General features: G+C 35.3%; 4 protein-coding genes across 5 annotated transcripts; 3 read left to right on the forward strand and 1 right to left on the reverse strand.

The window, feature by feature from the left end:
- The first annotated feature begins 7643 nt into the window (after positions 1–7643).
- LOC125207318 (O-fucosyltransferase 19-like) lies at positions 7644–10596 on the forward strand. Its single transcript, XM_048106608.2, has 8 exons — positions 7644–8105; positions 8477–8549; positions 8630–8700; positions 8778–8866; positions 8938–9070; positions 9157–9392; positions 9473–9949; positions 10031–10596. Exons 1-8 carry the CDS (start codon positions 7683–7685, stop codon positions 10284–10286), a joined length of 1758 nt encoding a protein of 585 aa, XP_047962565.1. The 5' UTR covers positions 7644–7682; the 3' UTR covers positions 10287–10596.
- Positions 10597–10783: 187 nt separating this feature from the next.
- Positions 10784–11646, reverse strand: SOUL-1 (SOUL heme-binding family protein). The gene has a single exon (XM_048106609.2). The coding sequence runs from the start codon at positions 11609–11611 to the stop codon at positions 10940–10942; it is 672 nt and encodes a 223-aa protein (XP_047962566.1). The 5' UTR covers positions 11612–11646; the 3' UTR covers positions 10784–10939.
- Positions 11647–14596: 2950 nt separating this feature from the next.
- LOC125204398 (glucose-induced degradation-like protein) lies at positions 14597–16670 on the forward strand. 2 transcript variants are annotated; one of them, XM_048103054.2, is made up of 8 exons: positions 14597–14778; positions 14925–14980; positions 15507–15650; positions 15729–15802; positions 15909–15963; positions 16028–16090; positions 16151–16302; positions 16381–16670. In XM_048103054.2, exons 1-8 carry the CDS (start codon positions 14733–14735, stop codon positions 16457–16459), a joined length of 669 nt encoding a protein of 222 aa, XP_047959011.1. In that variant the 5' UTR covers positions 14597–14732; the 3' UTR covers positions 16460–16670. The 2 variants fall into 2 exon arrangements, with proteins under 2 accessions (XP_047959011.1, XP_047959012.1); XM_048103055.2 differs by having other exon boundaries at positions 14599–14778; positions 16175–16302.
- Positions 16671–18527: 1857 nt separating this feature from the next.
- Positions 18528–20073, forward strand: LOC125203871 (cyclin-D2-2-like). The gene is made up of 6 exons (XM_048102374.2): positions 18528–18841; positions 18926–19015; positions 19084–19182; positions 19258–19438; positions 19521–19648; positions 19722–20073. The coding sequence occupies exons 1-6, from the start codon at positions 18635–18637 to the stop codon at positions 19899–19901; spliced, it is 885 nt and encodes a 294-aa protein (XP_047958331.1). The 5' UTR covers positions 18528–18634; the 3' UTR covers positions 19902–20073.
- The last annotated feature ends 317 nt before the right edge of the window (positions 20074–20390 follow it).

Below are 20390 nucleotides of genomic sequence, written 5' to 3' on the forward strand. Positions count from 1 at the left end.
ACACTGTCTCCCTTCATCCACGAATAGGCAGCGACGTAATGCCCTCTCATCCGGTATGCGAGTTGGCATCATTTTGTTAGATTTCAAATTTTTATATATATATAAATATATAATTATAAAACTACATAAATTTTTAAACTATTTTTAAAATAGAATAAAACTATAATTTACAATGGCATACTTAAAGTCGAGTATGTAAATTAATAAAATATTAATAGTATAATCATTCACATTACAAAAAAGTTAATGTTGCATGCCTAGAGGGATCCTACTTCTATAGATATTTTGTCACTCTCACATTATTTGTAAGTTCAATATGAAAACATGAATTTTTTTTAGATAAAAATTTGATTATTTTTATATAAATTTGTTTGATTAAATGCAAAATTCAATTCTCGGTCTAGCCGTAAATAAATTTTGTTTAAACCTAATGATTGTGGGTTCATAACCCAACCCCTCATCTATTTTTCGATTTTTAATGTATTTGTTTTTCATTTTGTTACATTCTCTTTTTTTTTTTTTTCTTTTATAATGGATATTTGTATTTTACTAGTATTATGTGAATTTCATTACCAGTATATTTTTGAGTCATTATAACGATATCTAAATATATATTTCAATGCCATTATTGGTTATATGTGAAAAAATCTTCAGTGAACTTAAGGCTAGTTAATGTAACGTGAATACACTAGAAAAAATTATCTGACGGATTAAAGATGTATATTGACCAAGCAGTATTGATTTGCATTGGAAATAAATAATTAGTACATTCAACGTTTTCTTTACGTAATAAAGATATAGTTAGACTAAATTACATAATTTTTCTTGCTTATCCAGTTTATCTTAGACTCTAATCTACACATTTTAAAAGGATCGATATATTCCATTCCACATACATAAATTTTATTGTTTGCAATTAATTAAACCACATTATGTAACATCATTCTGTAGCATCACTATTAATTACTACTAGTTAGGTTAATCAACTTCCTAATATTTGCGTATCTGACTATTTAACTTTTGATATATGATAGCTACCCGATCACTATCCAACTAAGGAAATACGTACAATTCCAACATTGAACGCACTATTAATATACCCAACAATTAATTAATTATAGGAATAATGAGTGTGGGTCATATTCTAATTACTTATAGGACCCTAATCCAAAATCAAGACCAAATTTCTATCCTTAGATTTTAAAATGAGTGGATGAGATTAAATTTTGCGAATCTCAATCAATAGTAGACAAAATATCAACAAAAGGGTAATATCGTCATTATGTTATCATATGATAATTTTCGTGAATTTTTTTTATATCAACATAGTGTATTACAAATATCAATAATATGACATAAGAATATCAACACTAGTACAAGAAAACGTCAACACATATTTATTGAGATTTTTAAATGGTTTTATTGAGATTTTTTGATGTATTTGTTGATAAAAATCTGGTTATCAACATTTACGAAAACTAAAATAAAAAATATCAAATTTCACCATCCGAACGTCGTCGGAACATATGCAATTGATATCTCGTTGGAATCCTTATAAAATTATCTTTAATTTGATATATTTTTTGCGAAAAAATAATTTAAATCGAGAGAGTTACGTAAATTTAAAGTTTTAAGATGATTTTAATGAGAGGATATTGACATTAATACCCTCTAATTTTATTTATTAATTTTCTTAATTAAAAATATAATTCATGTGGCATTATTTCAACCACTAGATCTTCTAATCTAATGACTAAGATTTAGTCTTAGTTTGGGATTGCTAATTAGTTAGCAATTGATCACTCCCCTAATACGTGTTATATATAGTATGCATGTATTTAGTGAGTGTGTAGTGTTAGTGGGTGTTAGGGCATCCACAGCGGCAACAAAATCCAGCCCGGTCTCGTCTCGGAGAGACGAGACGCCCGCGAGACGCCGTTGTGGCTCGCATCTCGTCCCGGGCTCGTCGCTATCCCGTCCCGCGTCCCGTCTCGGCGAGGCAGCTGGCGAGACGGTCTCACCACGCGCTGGGGCGACGTGGCGCACGGCCGTTGGTGCGTGACGCCCACTCGCTGACCCCGCGAGTGGGCGTCGAATATCTGACGCAAATTTTAATTTTTTTTTTTAAAAAAAAAATTGATTTAAAATTTTTTTTTAATTAACGGTAATATTACCGTTTTTTTCAACGGTAATTTTATTTTTTTTTTTCTTTTTTCTTATTCTATAAAACACACACTACTCTCTTTCATTCTCCATTCCACACACAAACACTATAAACACCACATCTATTCTTCTCTGAATTCACTTCTCTTTCCCTCTCCAATTTCTTTAAAAATGTCTGGTGATGGAAACTCCAGCGGCTCCGACGACTTCGATTTAAACGTGCTTGGCGACTGGGGAGGCATGTACAACTCGCTGGCTCGTTCGTCGACGCCGGGCACCGAAGGCTCGTCGACGCTGGCGCCGTACCAAGCTCCACATTTCGATCTGGATGCATACTATCGTCCCTCCCCCCCCCTCCGAGGGCAACGCAGGGATTGTCCCAAATTAGGGAGAATTTTCAGGAGGAACACATTCCAGAATACGTTCCATTCAGCAGCGGTAGAGGCTCCGCCAGCCGCGATACCGAGGACGAAGAGACCCCGGTGGAGGAGGAGGTGGAGGAGGATCTAGGCCGTCATCCATACAACTCCAAGGAGACGTTGGCTCTATACACCTCTTGGCTCACCGTCTCGTACGATCCCATCGTCGGGAATCAACAAAACAAATTGTGCTTTTGGCAGAAGGTCACCGAGCTTTACAACACAGATTCAAAGCCGAGGGGGAGTCGCCCCCGCACCGTGAAGATGCTCCGCGGTCATTGGGACCGGGTCGACAAAGATGTCAAAAAGTTTTGCGCGGTCTACAGGGGTGAAGCGAAGCATTACCAAAGCGGAGCCAGTGAAGCCGACATTCTGCGAGCGGCGATGCGCATCTTTAAAGACGACGTCAAAAAAGATTTCAAACATATCGATGTTTGGCAGCTGGTCAGAAACGAAGATCGGTGGGCTGGCGGTGTCCAGTCCTCGAGCTCGAAACGTACGAAGCACACGGGGGGTGGCTACTCGTCTAGTGAGGGCGGCGGATCAGGCAACGCCTCACATGAGGCTGGGGACACGCCCACTGAAGCCGGTGGCTCCTCCTCCGGTTCATGACGTCGGCCGCAAGGGACCAAGGTGGCGAAGGCGGCTAGAGGGAGAGGGAAGGGGAAGAGCCGGGGCGAATCGAGCCAGGCAGGCGCGGGCGCGGGCATGGGCTCGAACACTTCCCTGTGGTCCGTATACATGCTCTCCACGATGGCTGACACTTCCAAGATGACGCCTACCCAATACGAACATCATGTTCTCGGAATGCAGGCGATGGCAAGGCAACTTGGTCTTCAGCCGGGTGCACCGCCACCGGCTTCGAGGGATGATTCGCCGGCAGAGTAGTTTTTTAAGTGTTTTTAATTTCTAGTATTTTAAATTACGTGTGTTTTTATTTTTTTAGGATTTTAATTATGTGTGTTTTTATTTTTTTAGGATTTTAATTATGTATTTTTTTATTTTTAGGATTTTAAATTGTAATTTTATTTTATTTAATGAAGTGTATTTTTTATTAATTGGATTTGTTGAAAATAAAAATGAAAAATGAAATTAAATGAATAGTTAAGAGATGAGATGGTTAAGAGATGGATTGATGTGGGTGCTATCTCTTAGTTAAGAGATGGAGTGAAAAGTACAGTGGGGCCCATGAATAGTGAAGAGATGAGACGGATAAGAGACACCGCTGTGGATGCTATTATATACTTATACGGATGTATGTACATATTTTTTTTAAAATTCAATTTCATATTAGCTGTGTTTTAAAAATAACAACTATTTATAATTTGGGTCCTTCCTTAAAAATAGAAATTTTAGAAACTTTCTATTTTAGGACATGGATCTCACAATTCACTAATTCTACTTTTACTATTTTTTCTTTTTTTCTCTCTTACTTTATTCATTTTTCTTTTTTTCTCTCTTACTTTACCAATTTTTCTCACTTATTGAAACCCGTGTCGTTTCAAATGTTTCTATTTTCCGAATGCGGATATAGTATCATTTATTTCATTTATTAAATAAAAAATTTGAATTTGAATTCCAATTAAAAAAATTTCAGTTTAGTTTTTTTAAAAAAATCAATTCCAATTCATATTTAATTCATTTACTAAACGGTCATCACAGATTTTGAATATGCAAACCCAATTATATATTCAATGCCTCTTTTAATTCTTATTTTGCAAAATGTGATTAATTGATTCGCGAATATCTGCAATATGAATTTTTAACACAAACTGAAAAAATAAAACCACATGCAACCGAATTTAACATTTGTGTTTCGACGAGAATAGCACCGACTCAATGATCATAGTACATAGCAATTAAAAAAAATATACTCTACTACAGTATTTTACACGGATTCTGTATACATACATATATAGGCGTAGTAATGAGGAATAATTTTCTTGCAAGGTAGCATATGTATTTTATATGAATTCTGTATACACACATATATATACACACGTAATCTAATTTTCTTGCAAGGTAACATATGTAATGTATTGATATTTTTAAAGGAAATATTATGTAATAATTGAAATCCCTCTGCCCCTTTTATAAATTAAATCTCTAAATTCACATTTCAATTTTAAACCGATTGGATAATAAATAAATTATCAAATAGTACTGTTCAATCCCTTAAATCAAAACATTCGCACAGAAACAAAAAAAATCACAAAATGCACAAGAGAAAAAATTACTACTATCATACATTGCCTCGTCTATATATCATGATACATCCACTCTATTTAATGCCATAAATGAATGAACGAAAGAAAAAAAATATGAAAAGAAGAGTTCCAATTCCGTGCATGTATGTGATCCACTTCTAAATTAATGCATTCTTGTGACAATATTCTTTCCTAACAATAACCGTAACCGTAAGTAATGTCTCTATTAATGAAATTTATTATTTCTTCAATTAAAATAATTTCTTCGTATTAAAATACTCAGCCAATTTCGTCGCTACATTAAACTTCCAAAACTCTATTTTGGATTTGTTAAAACTCATGCACATACCAAGGAGGCAAATGATATTTACATTTCTAATCTCCCTCGAATATTTTTATTCAAATATTAGAGTCAACTCAAAGTCCTAGAGTTCACTTGTTCTATTTAATCATTCTTCCAAGTTTTATCATCTTCGATGGTTTTTTAGTTTAAATTACAAATTTATTTATTTTGCTTGTGGAGTAGTATTAGTTAATGTAGGTCTTAACTCTTACTTAGAGTCTATAATAAATAATCTGTGGGGATATAAAGCGTTCATTTCGATTTAGCTATAATTAAATAAGTATTAAATTTTTGGAAAAACACTTACTATTAAAGATCAAGAGTTTAAGTTAAGTAGGACATTTTAAAAAAAAAAGAGGGAGTACCTATTATCACGAACATTAATTTTAAATAATAGCTGGTCAAAGTTCACGAAGTTAAATTTATATAGAAGTTCAAAAAAAAAAATTGAAAAGAAAATATGTCAATGCTTAATCTTTTATTAATTTTCTACATTAAATCTAGGCTAATTTATCATAGCCTTAAATGGGTCAATAAAAATCAGCTTTGATATTATTTAATGTTAACCTTTGAATTTATAATTTTCTTTGTCCTATGTTATTCGCTCTTTTCTTTTATGTTCATTCAAAATGATTTCTATTATATATAAGAATTATTGTATTTAATGATAATATTAAAGTTAATTAAGTATCCCTTATCAGGTGTTTCTTATTACATTTAAATTATTAATTTAATTATACTAATTACTTAATTCTTAATTATGTTTTAAAAAGAAAAATGCACGAGAAGCATAAGCTGGAGGGAGTACTATTCTAACCAAAAGTAGGAGTATTAGATTTTTTTTTTCAAATGAATTATACTCCCTCCGTTCAACAAGAATGTATATTTTTAGATGAAGACGGATTTTAATTACAATTGATAAAATACGAGAGAGATAGAAAGAAAAAGTAATTAAATAGCATCAGTGGAGTATGAAACTCACCTAAATAGGTAAAAAGAGTTTTCAAAATAGAAAAATACTACATATGTGAGACGGACTAAAAAAATGCATAATTTATGGAACGGAGAGAGTACACTGTTAATAAATAAGGATAATGAATCCATCTCAATGTAATAATTTTATTAATTTTATTTGAAATATTTATTTTATATCATTCCTCCTAGTTTATTATTCTAAGGTCGTCATACAAGTTGAATTGCTACCTGATGTATTCGACGATTGACATGATTAATACAAATCGAAACCATAAATATAAAAGTTAATTGATAAAAACACTAGTTATAAAACTGATAAGTTTTAAATATTAATAGAAATTGATAAATATTCCAGTAAATTCGGCATGAATCCTAATCCGGATAACTAAATAAACAAAAGTCATGAACCATTGCACCGCCAATAATTTCTACTACCAAATTAAGAAACGCTAAAACGGTAAATATATCGCTCAGACCCATCATCCGTACAGAATCTATCTGTCAATATACTCTTTTATGTAAGAAGAGTACTCCTTCCATCTTAAGTACTATAAAAGTGCATTTACTGGATTCACGAATTTTAAGAAATTTAAAGAATAATGTTTTGGAAAGTTATTGGAATATATCCACTTTTTTATATTGATTTTATATTAAAATGTGAGTTAGTCGAATGTGAGACCTACTTACAATTCATGGTAAAATAAAAATATAACTCTTACTGTGAGATAAACTAAAATGATAAAGTGTGACTTTTATTGTGGGATGAACTACAATGGTAAAAGTGTGACTCTCATTGTGTGACGGCGGAGTGCAATGTACTCCTTTCGTCCCATAATAAGAACTCTATTTTGCCATTATCCACTTTTTTATATTGATTTTATATTAAAATGTGAGTTAGTCGAATGTGAGACCTACTTACAATTCATGGTAAAATAAAAATATAACTCTTACTGTGAGATAAACTAAAATGATAAAGTGTGACTTTTATTGTGGGATGAACTACAATGGTAAAAGTGTGACTCTCATTGTGTGACGGCGGAGTGCAATGTACTCCTTTCGTCCCATAATAAGAACTCTATTTTGCCATTTCCATGCATCCCACAATAAAAGCCCTATTTCATTTTTACGATATATGATAAGTTAGTCCTACATTCCACCAATTTATTATACTCACATTTTAGTACTCCCTCCGTCCCGACTAAGATAACACATTTATTGGCCGGCACGAGATTTTAGGAAGTATTGGCTAAAGTGTTTAATTGGCACGACGAAAAAGTGATTGTAAAAATATTTTAATAGGAGTGAGAAAATGTGGTTGAATGTTTAATTGGAGAGAGAAAGTTTATAAAAAAGTAAATGTATCATCTTATTTGGGAAAAATTAAAAAGAAAAATGTAGCATCTTAAATATGACGAATGGAGTATAAAATTAATATAAAATAAAGTAAAAATAAAATAAAAACTAAGGAATGAAATTGGATAGTTATATAAGAAAAGAAAGCAACGGTTGGGCGTTCATGGCAATGCCCTCCTTTTTTTCTCTGAATTTCGGCATAACTACATTTCCTCGTATGCTATGTGTATCTCCCGCGCAATGTCATCCACCACCAATTCACCCACCGCCCAAATCACCCACCACCGCCGCCGTGTGCCCGACTCCGATAATCCGGACAAGGACAAGGACAAGCCCGGCGCTGAAATCGCCGACGCCGACGAGGAGGCAATCGCCCACACGCCAACGCGGAAGAGAGCGGCGGAGAGTAGTTGGATTGAGGATTGTGCGTGTGCAGTTTTGACCTCAAGGAAGAACACGCTTTTCGTCTTCCTTTTGTTGCTCCTCATCGTCTCCGCCTTCACCAAATTCTCCTTAACCAAAATCGTCAGGACGGACAAGGACTTTTTGTTTATTCACAATTTTAAGAATGATTTGTCGTCCAATGCCGTTTTTGATTCCGACGCCGCCGCTGCTTTGCAGAAGCGCCAGATGAAGAACTTTCCGGTCAGTTTATCTTCCATTTTTCCGAATTTCCGATTTTCATTCCCATGAGCATGAATCATCAATACAAAAACTGATCATATTCTTAATTTCTCCATTAATTAGTGTAAATGAAAATCAACAAATTGAGCGTTGAAGTTTCCATTTAGTAGTTTGCCTTTGACCCGTTTCGTCCTTTATTGTTTTATCCATGTGGAATTCTGCTTATTATTTTACCGAAATAATTCGTTATGAATCTGTTCTTGAATTTTCTGGATTCTGTTGTTTTCTGTATTGCATTTCATGTGATTTAGTATTTTTTTCCAGGAAGCTCATAGTAACATTTCAAAATTTGACTAATAAGCTATAGCTAATTATTGGTTTTTTTGATACAGGTCCCAGAAATATGGATGAAACCCAATAGTGACAACTACTACAGATGCATAGTTCGACCAAGAAATTGGACAAGTACGTCATTTTTCCTCTGTTTTAAGTTTCTAAGCTATACACAAGTATTAATTTTGAATTTTTTTTTTTTTTTTTTGCAGGGACAAGCAATAAGACAAACGGATACATATTAGTTCATGCAAACGGAGGATTGAATCAAATGAGAACAGGCGTAAGTAGTTGACCGTGCTGTGTTTTTTGCTATCCGGTCGAATGATCTAACAATGCACATGAAATCTTTGAATGCAGATATGTGATATGGTAGCAGTAGCAAAGATTATGAATGCCACTCTAGTTCTTCCTTCCCTTGATCATCAGAGCTTTTGGACAGATCCTAGGTGTCAAGTTTGTTCCAATATCATACATCACTTGTAATAATGCTTAGTAATAATCTGTGTTTTTCTGGCAGTGATTTCAAGGATATCTTTGATTCGGAGCATTTTATCGAGGTTCTGAGAGAGGATATCGACATAGTTGAGACGTTGCCACCACGGTACAATTCCGTGCATCCCCTGATCAAAGCGCCCGTGTCACGGTCGAAGGTAGTGCAGTATTTTTGCTGCAATGTAATACTACTAATTGAAATGGAACTAACTTAAAAGGGCTGTTTATGGTTGATGCATCATAGGCGGGTTACTACAAAGGAGAAATTCTACATTTGATGAAGAAGCATAAGGTGATTAAGTTCACACATACAGATTCACGCCTTGCAAACAACGGCCTACCCTCCTCGATACAGAAGCTGAGGTGCCGTGCTAACTATGAGGCCCTTCGCTACACGCCTGAGATTGAAGAGCTCGGGAAGAAACTGGTTGAGCGCCTCAGAGGCGAAGACAGCGAACCTTATATCGCACTTCACTTGAGGTAATTATACAACAAACTTGTTAGTACTACTTTTTCCGTTCTTGATTGAATACGACGACTTTTAACCTGGTCGTGCACAGGTACGAGAAAGACATGCTTGCGTTTACTGGGTGCAACCACAATCTGAGCGCTTGGGAGGCATATGAGCTTCGTGAGATGAGGTTCAACGTGAAGCACTGGAAGGAGAAAGAGATCGACAGCAGCGAGAGGCGGCTGCAGGGGGGCTGCCCCATGTCTCCGAGAGAGGCAGCATTCTTGCTCAAGGCCATGGGGTACCCTTCGTCAACGAAAATCTACATTGTCGCAGGAGAAATCTATGGCAACAACAGCATGGACGTGCTGAGAAAAGAGTATCCAAACGTCCTCTCTCACTCAACCCTCGCGACAGAGCAAGAGATGGAGCTCTTGAAGCCTTACCAGAACCGCCTCGCTGCGTTGGACTACATCATAGCTTTGGAGGGCGATGTGTTTGTGTACACATACGATGGGAACATGGCGAAGGCCGTGCAGGGCCACAGAATGTTCGATGGATTCAAAAGGACAATAAATCCTGATAGGTATACAACTATACATAGCTGATTCATTATTCAAACTCAACAACCCTAGATTTCAATGCTGAAAGTGTTTTGTGATGACAGGCTGAATTTCGTGAGGCTGATTGATTCTTTGGACGAGGGGGCGATTTCTTGGGAGAGCTTCGCCTCTGAGACGAAGCGTCTGCACAATGACAGAATCGGAGGGCCTTACCCGAGGCAGGCAGGGGAGATACCGAGACTAGAGGAGAACTTCTATGCAAATCCCTTCCCGGGCTGTGTATGCAACAAAACAAAGCATAAGCAGCAGTTGGATCAACAACAAGAAAATAGCAGTAGTTCGGTAGTAGCTTCACAATGACACACGAGGGCATTTGAGTTTGGTTCAGTAGGGGAAAAGAGGTGTTCTGGAAATGGAGAGAGCATTCCACAGACACCCTTCCGAGAACACGCCTCGAAGCAGATTCGCACGCATGCTTTGCCATGTTTGTACATTGACGACGAAGAATTGGTCAAATTTTGGTGGTATGCAGGGGATTATAACCTGCGACGAAATATATACTCCATGTATTCAATTTATTGTTCATAATATATTCGAGCACAGATTGGCAACCAAAGCGAGTTAGAAAGAATTATTCATAAATACAATGTCTATTTTATGAGATATACAAGAGAGGAGAGCACTTTGTTGACATCATAGTTAAAATGACAACTTAGACAAGCAATCCTCGGCTTATGGTTCCAATCAATCAGAAATATGCACTATGATGGCACCATAGTTAAAATGAAAAGGTAAACAAAATGTGATATATAGGCAAACAACTCAGTATATGGTTTTAAGCCATACTAAATAAGAGATAATCAAGTAATTTGCTATATGATTAAATCTGCTTCTTAAATCTAAGATTTCTTATTAATAATACATTATCATTTTAATTGTGGTCGTCATTTAGTATAGTTCATACAAGAAAACCTACATTTATTTATACAAAAACCAAAACCAAGAAGCCTCAATCACTGAACAGGAATCATGACTTCATTAGTCCGGAATGGCGGCAGAGTCCAGGGCGGATTATACCGAGCCAGCACAAAATCCCCAATTACTTTGTACCCATCCCTCTCCAAACACGCCCTTAACCCCTTCACCCTTTCGGCCACCGCCTCCTCACTCGCCACGCCGCTGAATTTCACCACGCCGTATTTCTTCTCCCCTTCCTCCCTTATCACCACCCTCTCATCCACCGGCTGCGGCGCCTCCTCAGCCTTAACATACTTCGACGGCAGTATAAACCCCATAGTCACCAGATCCCCTTCGCCCTTGCTCACGACGGGCGCGGTCATCGCGATCTTCTCCGGTGCCGTTTTGGTGATCACCGGCGCCGTCATGGCGATCTTCTCGGGCTTCGAATTCTGCGGATTGCCGACGGCGCCGATGTACTTGGCGAGGATCATGAAGCCACCGTCTCTGTTGGAATTGAGCTGCGCGGGATCGTAGGTGACCTCGGCCACCACCGACGGCGGGTATTTTCGGATTTCGTAGTAATCGGCGGCGGCGATTATCTCGTATTTCGGAGTTTCGACGCTGATTTTACCTAGTATCATTCCCATTGTGAGCAGGTTTCTGGAGAATTGAGTGATTGGGTGGAGGTTGTGAGGAGATAGATTCCAACGAATTAGGGTTTGCATATATGCTGGTGTGATTGAGTTGAATGGATTTTGTAATGCCACGATTTTATAATTCCACCGCGTACCTATGTTGAAATTAAATTCCTCTTCTTCCGCTATTCAGCCACGTATATACACTACTTAGCTAAATGCAGAATAACATGGATTTTAATAATGTATACTTCGTTGTCTGTCATTAGGAGTCTCATTTTTTTTCGGCATGAATTTTAAGAAATATTAAGTAAAGTGGGTGGAAAAAAGTTAGTGAAAAAATAATCTCACTTATATATATTAGCTTTAAATAAAATATGAGTGGAATAGGTTAGTAAAAGGTGAGACCATATTACCGTTTATAGTAAAAGTGAACCGTAACTCATATTCACGGACGGACTAAAATGAAAAAATGAGACTCCTATTCGCGAACGGAGGGAGTAATTAGTAAAGTAAGAGTGTAATGAAAAGTAAAATAGAGAGATGGAAAAGATAGTGAAATGAGTGTTAGTGGATTATGGGGTCATATTTAGAATGATGTGTTAGATTAGTATTGGTTAAAAATTTTCCTTTTTGAATTCAATCTATTATTTGTAGACGGACTAAAATAGCAAAACTTGTCTATTTTTCGTGGATGGTGGGAATATCATTTATTTCCTTTCTCGTCCGTCCCTAAAAAATTGGCACTTTTCACTTTTATTATTTTTGGTACACATTCCACTAATTCATTCTCATTCACGTTTTATTACTCCCTCCGTCCCACAAGAATATTTACTCTTGCATTTTTAGTCCGGCCTGCAACAATGTGCACTCTTTAATTTTAGAAACCCGTTCTCTCTAATAAGGTGTCTCATTCTCCACTAACAATATTTTATTTATTTTTTCTTTCTATCTATCTCTTACTTTTTCAATTGTGCATTAAAACACTGCCCAACCTAAAGTGCATATTCTTATGCGATGGTGGAGGAAGTATAAAACCTAATACTACTCCCTCCGTCCATAAAAATATGTGCACTTTCTATTTTCGTCTGTCTCACAAAAATATGTGCATTCCATTTTTGGAGTATCAATTTAATAATGTATGTCCCACTATCCACTAACATTATTTTAACTACCAGTCTCATTTTCTCTTTCTTTACCATATCATTCTCCTCCTCTCTCTTTACCAATTTTGTCTTAGAGCATCAGCATCGCCATTTCAATGCGGGCTCGTACTCGTCTCGGCGAGACGAGCCAGCATCGAGATAGCGATGCAGCCCTCCTAGCCCGTGAGTGGGCGTCATCATGCTAGCTGACGCAATAAATAATTTTTTTCAAAAAAAAAAAATCGATTTTTCAATTTTTTTTTTAAAAACAGTAATATTATCGTTTGAATTTAATTTAATTTTTTTTCTTTTTTTATTCTATAAATACTCTCATTACCTCTTTCATTTTATACACAAACACACTTTCTCTCATCTTTTTTTCTTCTCATCACTATCATATCACCTCTCTTTTCTCTCCAATTTCTGCAAAAATATCCGGTGACGAAAACTCCAGCGGCGAGGGGGGCTACGACTTGAACACGTTTGTCGACTGGGGGGCATGTACACTGTCTTGATTTTTTAATTATGTATTTTTTTTTTTAGGATTTTAAATTGTAATTTTCTTTTATTTAATAAAGTGTGTTTTTATTAATTGAATTTATTGGAAATTAAAAAAAAATAAAATTGAATAAATAGTTAAAGGATGACATGGTTAAGAGATGGAGGGTTGCATGTGTTGTCTCTTAGTTAAGAGATATGGTAAAAAGTGCAGTGAGGGCCATGGATAGTTAAAGGATGAGACGGTATTGAGACAAAGATGTAGACGACCTTAATTCTCATGACATACCCATTGCCCATATTTTTATGAGACGGGGGAAGTATCATTTAGTACTCATTTCATCCCACAAAAGATGTACTCCCTCCGTCCGCCATTAGGAGTCCCGGTCACTTTTGCGCACCCGTTTTATAAAAATGATAATAAATAGTTAAAGTAGATAAATTGTAAAGTAAGAGAAAGAATAATGTTGACAAGACTGTTCTCAACATTATTCTCTCTCTTAATTTACTATTTCTTCACTTTAAATATTTATTATCATTTTTATAAAACGAGTGCTCAAAAGTGACTGGATTCCTAATGGCGGACGGAGGGAGTAACACTTATGGGACCAGGATTTTAGGAGGTTTTATTTTGTGTATTAAGTAGAGAGAGAATATACTTTTATATAATGATGTGAGAGAACTTAAAACAAAAAATATGACATCTTTCATGGGACAAATTAGAAAAGGAAAAGTTTAGCATCTTTCATAGGATGGAGAGAGTAGTAAGTATTCTCTCCATCTCATAATAGATGTCACACTTTCCTTTTTAGTTTGTTCCACAAAAGATGTTGTATTTCCTTTTTTTTGGAAAATGCTTACTCTCACATTAATATAAATATACCATCTTCTCTCTCCACCTAACGCACAAAACAATTTCACCTAAAATCCCATGTCAATCCCCAAGTGTGACATCTATTATGGGACTAAGAGAGTATATTTTATTTTCCTCTTCTATTTTGTTCTTTTTTCACTTACCCCGTACAAAACAACACTACTCCCTCCGTCCACGAATGAGAGTCCCATTTTTTCATTTTGGTCTATCCACAAATAGGAATCCCGGTTCATAATTACCATAAATGGTAAAGAGACCCACATTCCATTAACTCATTCCACTCACGTATCATTTAAAACTAATATATACAAGTGAAACTTTTTTTCCACCAACTTTTCTTAACATTTCTTAAAATCCGTGCCGAATAGAAATATGACTCCTATTCGTGGACGGAAGGAATATATAAATTCTCTTGTTATCTAAGAAATAAACCATATTTAGTACGAGTAGTAGCTATATCATTTTTACCTCCAAAACATCATAATCAATGGGAACCAAAGTCGCTAACGCTTTCATACATTGAAGTCGCCTTTTACTTAAACTAAGTGAGCACTGAGCATCAGGGAAAAGGGAAAAGGGAAAAAAAGAAAGAAAACAAAAGTAGCCGAAAAATAAAATTGAGGGTTTCGACAGATTGTGATTTGTGAAATATCGACAAATATCTGCAGTTCGATCGAGTCAACTAAATAGCAAAATGCCGGTGAGAATGGTAGAGACTTCCTCTCCTTCTGAAGTTTCAGGTACTCAACCGGGTTTTTATTTCATAGTTACAATTTTCATCAGCTTTTCTTTCGCACCCTTAATTCTTGTTACTTTTAGTTTGTGTGTTTTTGTGCGAGTGTATATGTGAATTTTAATTTATATGAGTTTGCTGTGATTTTGGAAGGTGCGACTACTGGAAATACTATGCCCCAGCCCTGTACACTCTTAAGTGTTGGACAGGTTATATCTGCTCTCTTTCAATCTTGTTTATTTTATTTTTGGCACTAATTAGTTACTGCAGTTGATTCGATAATGGGGTTATGTAGAAATCATTTCTAAAGCTTTGTAGCTACATAAAAGAGAGTGGGATGAAAAATCACATTTTAAAAAATTTCTTGACTTGATGTTTTACCAAATTCTATCAAAACTGTAGTTTGATTGAGGTAGCACTTTCTTGAGTTGTGAATTTAGGTGCAACTTATGCAAGAGTTGATGATATATGGTGATCATAAATACTACTACCTCCGTCTTTGAAAAATAGAAACTTTTGAAACGACACGGGTTTTAATGCACAATTGGTAAAATAAGAGAGAAGAATGAGTAAAGTAAGAGACAGGAAGAGAGAAAGTAGTGGAAATAGAGTTAATGGATTGTGGGCTTCACTTCCTAAAATAGAAAGTTTATATTTTTAAGAGACGGAGGTAGTAGTATATCTTTAGGATTGTGTTTGCTTCGTGTTATGCTTATACCATGTAGTTCGTCACAGGCTTTCTCAGGGACTCAGAATGTTTCGAGTCTACAGAAAGATGAAGCTTGGAGAGTGAATGTACGAATCCAGGGTTATGACAATGATCGTGGATATCTATGTGGCACAATGGAAGCTCTGAATGTTCCCATGGCAGATACTCCGGTATGAACCTAACCACTATTTATCTTTGTAAGATGAGGAGGCTGCGACTATGTATATCATATTTCAGCTTTGCATTAGGTTGTTACGTTTTGGGAAGGGGAGATTGTGGACACCAAGAACTATACATTCTATACTGGAAAGTGGGGAGCAACGTAAGTCGTGTAATCCTTGCTTGAAAAGATCCAAAGTTCTAACAGTTACAACGCCGAATTTATGTGAAACAAGTGTAACTGACTTGAACTTGGTAACTGTGAATAGGCGAGAAGACGACATCAAGCACTGGACAAAATTTCCATCCTTTCCTCCTCTACTGGTAAGTATTATGTGCTCTCCTTTGATTAGCGTGACATTGTCTTATCTAAGTTCTCGTTTTCCAGCCCAAAGTGGAACCTGATGGAGGGAAATCGTTAGACTTGAGCAACTATCCTTATATATTCATGGTAATAACTTTGATTCTGTACTTCCACTTAGATTTGAATTTAATGTTGACTTTTATCTAGCTTCATTCTCTTCAATTCGGGCAGAGGTGGAAGGAGCAACACTTTGTCAACGTTGGAACTGATTGCGGACTGACAATTGCTGGCTTTTACTATGTCTGCTTCTCCTGTAGTGATGGATCCATCAACGGATTCTATTATGATCCTAACAGCAGGTAGTTTCCATGAATTTGCTTATACAGCATCACTACGGGGTTTCTTCATGTTGATGTGGTACCCGTATTATTTTGCAGCCCTTTTCAAAAGTTGGAGCTGAAGTCCATAAGTGTTGGAAGATCGGGATTCAGTTTCTCCACTTATGAACTGCAGTAAATGGAGCGTGATATTATCTGTCCAAACCATTGTTGGAAGGTAAAATTTTCAATCGCCGGCCAAGCTGATTGAACTAGAATGTCGAGAAGCTTTTCTTGAGATCATTTAAAAGTTTAGAAGCACATACACTATATATGTATGAGAGTGGATGAATTTTGTGTAATTTGATACTATTTCAATATCAGTAATGCTACCCCAAAATATGCTCTCACTGATCCAGCTTGTCGATTTTGCTCAGTTGTAGTAGTATAATATTAACAAGAAAATATTTCTCCCCGATTTATTAGAATTATATACTGAGGATTTTCCAGCAGAGTTGTGTAGTTTGGTAGTAAAAGGAGCCCAAGATCTGTATGCTAAATTGTTAAGTAGTAGTATTGATTTTATTGTATTTTTTGCGCCCGCTCCTCCCTGCAACAGAGGCTACAGCTGGCAGCGCGATGCTCCCACTCGACGTCTGTTGCGAATACCCTAAATTTGTGGGACAAATTAGAATTTGACCAAAATTGATATTTTTATTATTTTTTAATTTAGACTTGTATTCAATGAGAATTTTAAATTGCAAAGCTATCTGCGTGATATTTATGATGTTCAGGCTGTATGTAGTTGGTCCCTCTCCAAAATAGTGGTATTAAAAAAAATAGTATAACTATCTGAGTTCTGATAAAATAAGTAAAGTGATCTGGAAAATTCTTTTCAGCATTTATCGAGTCACAGAGACAAACATCTCCGTTTGAGCAGTGGAGGAAGCTGCAAAATATCAATTCTCTTTTCTGCAAAAGTACAACTTCATGTGGACGAATTTAATGTTAAAATAATATCAGTATATATGAACGCAAGTAAATTAATAATGAGTCATGAAAAATGTATTTTATCTACTTCAATGATACTAAGGTGAATTCTCTTGAAATACAAACTAAAAATGATAATATGGTGATATATTTTTCTTGGTGAAAATAAATTTCAGATTTTTATTTTCAAAAATACTCCTATAAAATAAAATATTAATGGACGAAACTCGATACACATGCATGGTCACCAAAAATAATACTCCTTCCGTTCCTTCATAGTTGAATCATTTTCCCATTTTGGGAAATTTCTTTATAGTTGAGTCATTTCCATATATGATAACTTTTTTCTCTTTCTTATTTTACTCACTCTTACTTTATTCTCTCTACTTTATTCACTTTATACTTAGTCTCTCTACCTTTTTCTCTCTATTTCTTTTATCTATTTATTTAACACACCCAACATTCTTTTCTAAAATTCCGTGCCGAAAAGTTTCGCCTCAACTATGAAGAAACTGAGGGAGTATTAGGAGTAATTTGGGAATACATTTGAACAAATAGAATTAAATCCATTTTCTTTTCTGAGTAATTTGGGAATACATTTGAACAAATAGAATTAAATCCATTTTCTTTTCTCTATTAGTTTATGTATATATATTGGCAGATAACCATTTGAGACACTCACCTTGCCACTAAAATCCTTATTTAACTTGAAAATAATGACTTTAGGGGAAAAAATAGCTAATATTAATAGATAGATAGTAAAATCCATATCATTAATATATAATGAATTTGTTTCTAATTAAAATAGAAATGAACTAATTTTGTTATACCGACCACAATTATAAAGGTAGACTGAGTATTGCGTATGGTTGTATTTTTCCCACGTAATTAATATAGCAAGTAATGATTTTTAAAAGAGGGTCCAGCCATTTTCATAAGAATATTAAATGAGGAAAAAGAAGAAAGCAATAATATATTAAGAAAATATGTTTGGCCCACAAGAAAACTTGAATACAGTGTGACAATTAGAGGGGCAGTCCTCGTGCAATCACGCAATATGTTACTGCAGTCAAAACCATATTGGCTGGCAAATCATAGAATTTCATTTGTCAGCATTTACCCATTTCATGAGATTCGTGGCCCTTTTTTTTATAACCCAATCTTCACCCCATACTCATACTCTCTCAAGTCTCAACCAACCATATATTATTATTATTATTTATACACACATGCATACACTTACCTCTCCTCCAATAATAAAAAAAAACCTTGCATGCATGTTTTGAACAAGTATAAAACCAAACATGCACAATCATTTTCAACTACACTAGTAGTTTTCTTCTTTTTGACTTAAATTTAATTTGTAGTATTATTATATTAAGATATGGAAAGTTTGTTGTGCAATGAAGTTTTTGAAGAGAATGATTGTGACATTAGAAATGGTATTTCATTTGAAGAATGTGAGGAAGCTTTTGCTGTTTATGTAGCTAAGGAGACCACTTATTTGCCTCACTCAGCCTACACTAAGCTTTTGCAGATTAATGGTTTCATTGGTTATACTAGGTTTAAAGCTGTTACTTGGATAATAAAGGTATTTTCTTTTTCATATCTTATCACTCCATGCCACTAATTATATATTCAATCTGATTTCGAAATCCTTTTCTATTACGTCTAGTCTCAGAGAAGAATGGATCTTTGCGATGATACCATATTCTGCGCTGTGAATTATGTGGATCGCTTCATTTCACTGAATAACCAGTGTCAAGTAAGAAATTAATACTACTTCTTTTAAACTAATGCATGGATATTTGCACATTAATTATAGATGTTCAGGGCTGGAAGGGCTGGATGTTTGAGCTTCTCTCCATCGCATGTTTATCCATCGCCACCAAGTTCAACGAAACAACTACTTATCTTCTGCATGAATTTCAGGTAATAAATTAATACAAACTCATCAGATCATATACTTGTACAAAATGAAAATTTGAATGGAAAATGAACTAACAGGAAGATATGGAGATATGGTTTGCTCCAAGGCTTATTCAATGGATGGAGATTGCGGTTTTGAAGAGGTTGGAGTGGAGGCTGGATGCTGTAACTCCAGTTTCTTATACTTATCTCCTCACACAAACCTTCAACAAAACCCTCCTCCAACAATCAAATCAATTACTTCTCCACCTTCTTTTAGGTACCATACCACCAGTCCTAATTACTAATTAAATCAATTTCATTTTATTATTTTGATCTACTGAAAAATATATTATTTTCAGATCCCAAATTTTTGGGGTTCCATCAATGTGTTGTGGCAATTTCGGCCATCAAAACTCTACTCCAAGAATCAAGGGAGCTTGGTTCATCATTTGTACATATTGACAACCTCGTCTCTCAAGATCTCAAGGTGAAATTAAATACTATACGTGCTTCATTTTGTCACAAATTTTGAAAAATTAATGCATGGTTGTGTTGTGTAGGATGATTTGATCCGTTGTGAAAGGCTGATGAGGAAACTAAGAGATGAAACGATTTGCCCTTCAAGTCCGGTAACCGTATTGAAAGTGAACTCCGATGCTGTTTTCTCTATCAAGATGAATGTGGGTTTGGGATCGAGTAGAAAGAGGAAGAGAGACGAAAAAGAAGAGATGATGGGATAATTTTTAATGGAACATGTTGATTTGCACATTACTCTTGAATCTTGTGGTGTGGGAATAATCCTTATCAGGCATTTCCTATGAGCTAAGCTTTGGGAAAATCTAACTACTGATTTTATTAATCTTGTTGCAATTTTGTGATGCAGAATAACATAATTGAATAAATTCCAAAATAACCATTTTTATTGCTGCTATTGGTGAATTCTTGATGGAGTGGATGTTGCATTATACCTTACCTACTCTATTTAATTTATACTCCCATGTTATCTCTTTTTAGATATTGACCTAAAGTCTCATCTTACTATTCTTAATGATAAAAACATCACAAATCACTAATTTATTGTTGCCTATATATCACCATGTACAAATGAAAAAATAGGACCTAATTTTCAAACTCTAGAAATATATTACTCTCTCGGTTCCAAAAATTTATCACTTATTTTCATTTTCTTCTATCCCTAAAAATTTATCACCTTTCACTTATATCATTTT

This window comes from Salvia hispanica, chromosome 6 (genome assembly GCF_029641045.1).
Source record: "Salvia hispanica isolate PSC_SH4W2 chromosome 6, Shi_PSC_v1, whole genome shotgun sequence".
Taxonomy (NCBI): Eukaryota; Viridiplantae; Streptophyta; class Magnoliopsida; order Lamiales; family Lamiaceae; genus Salvia; species Salvia hispanica.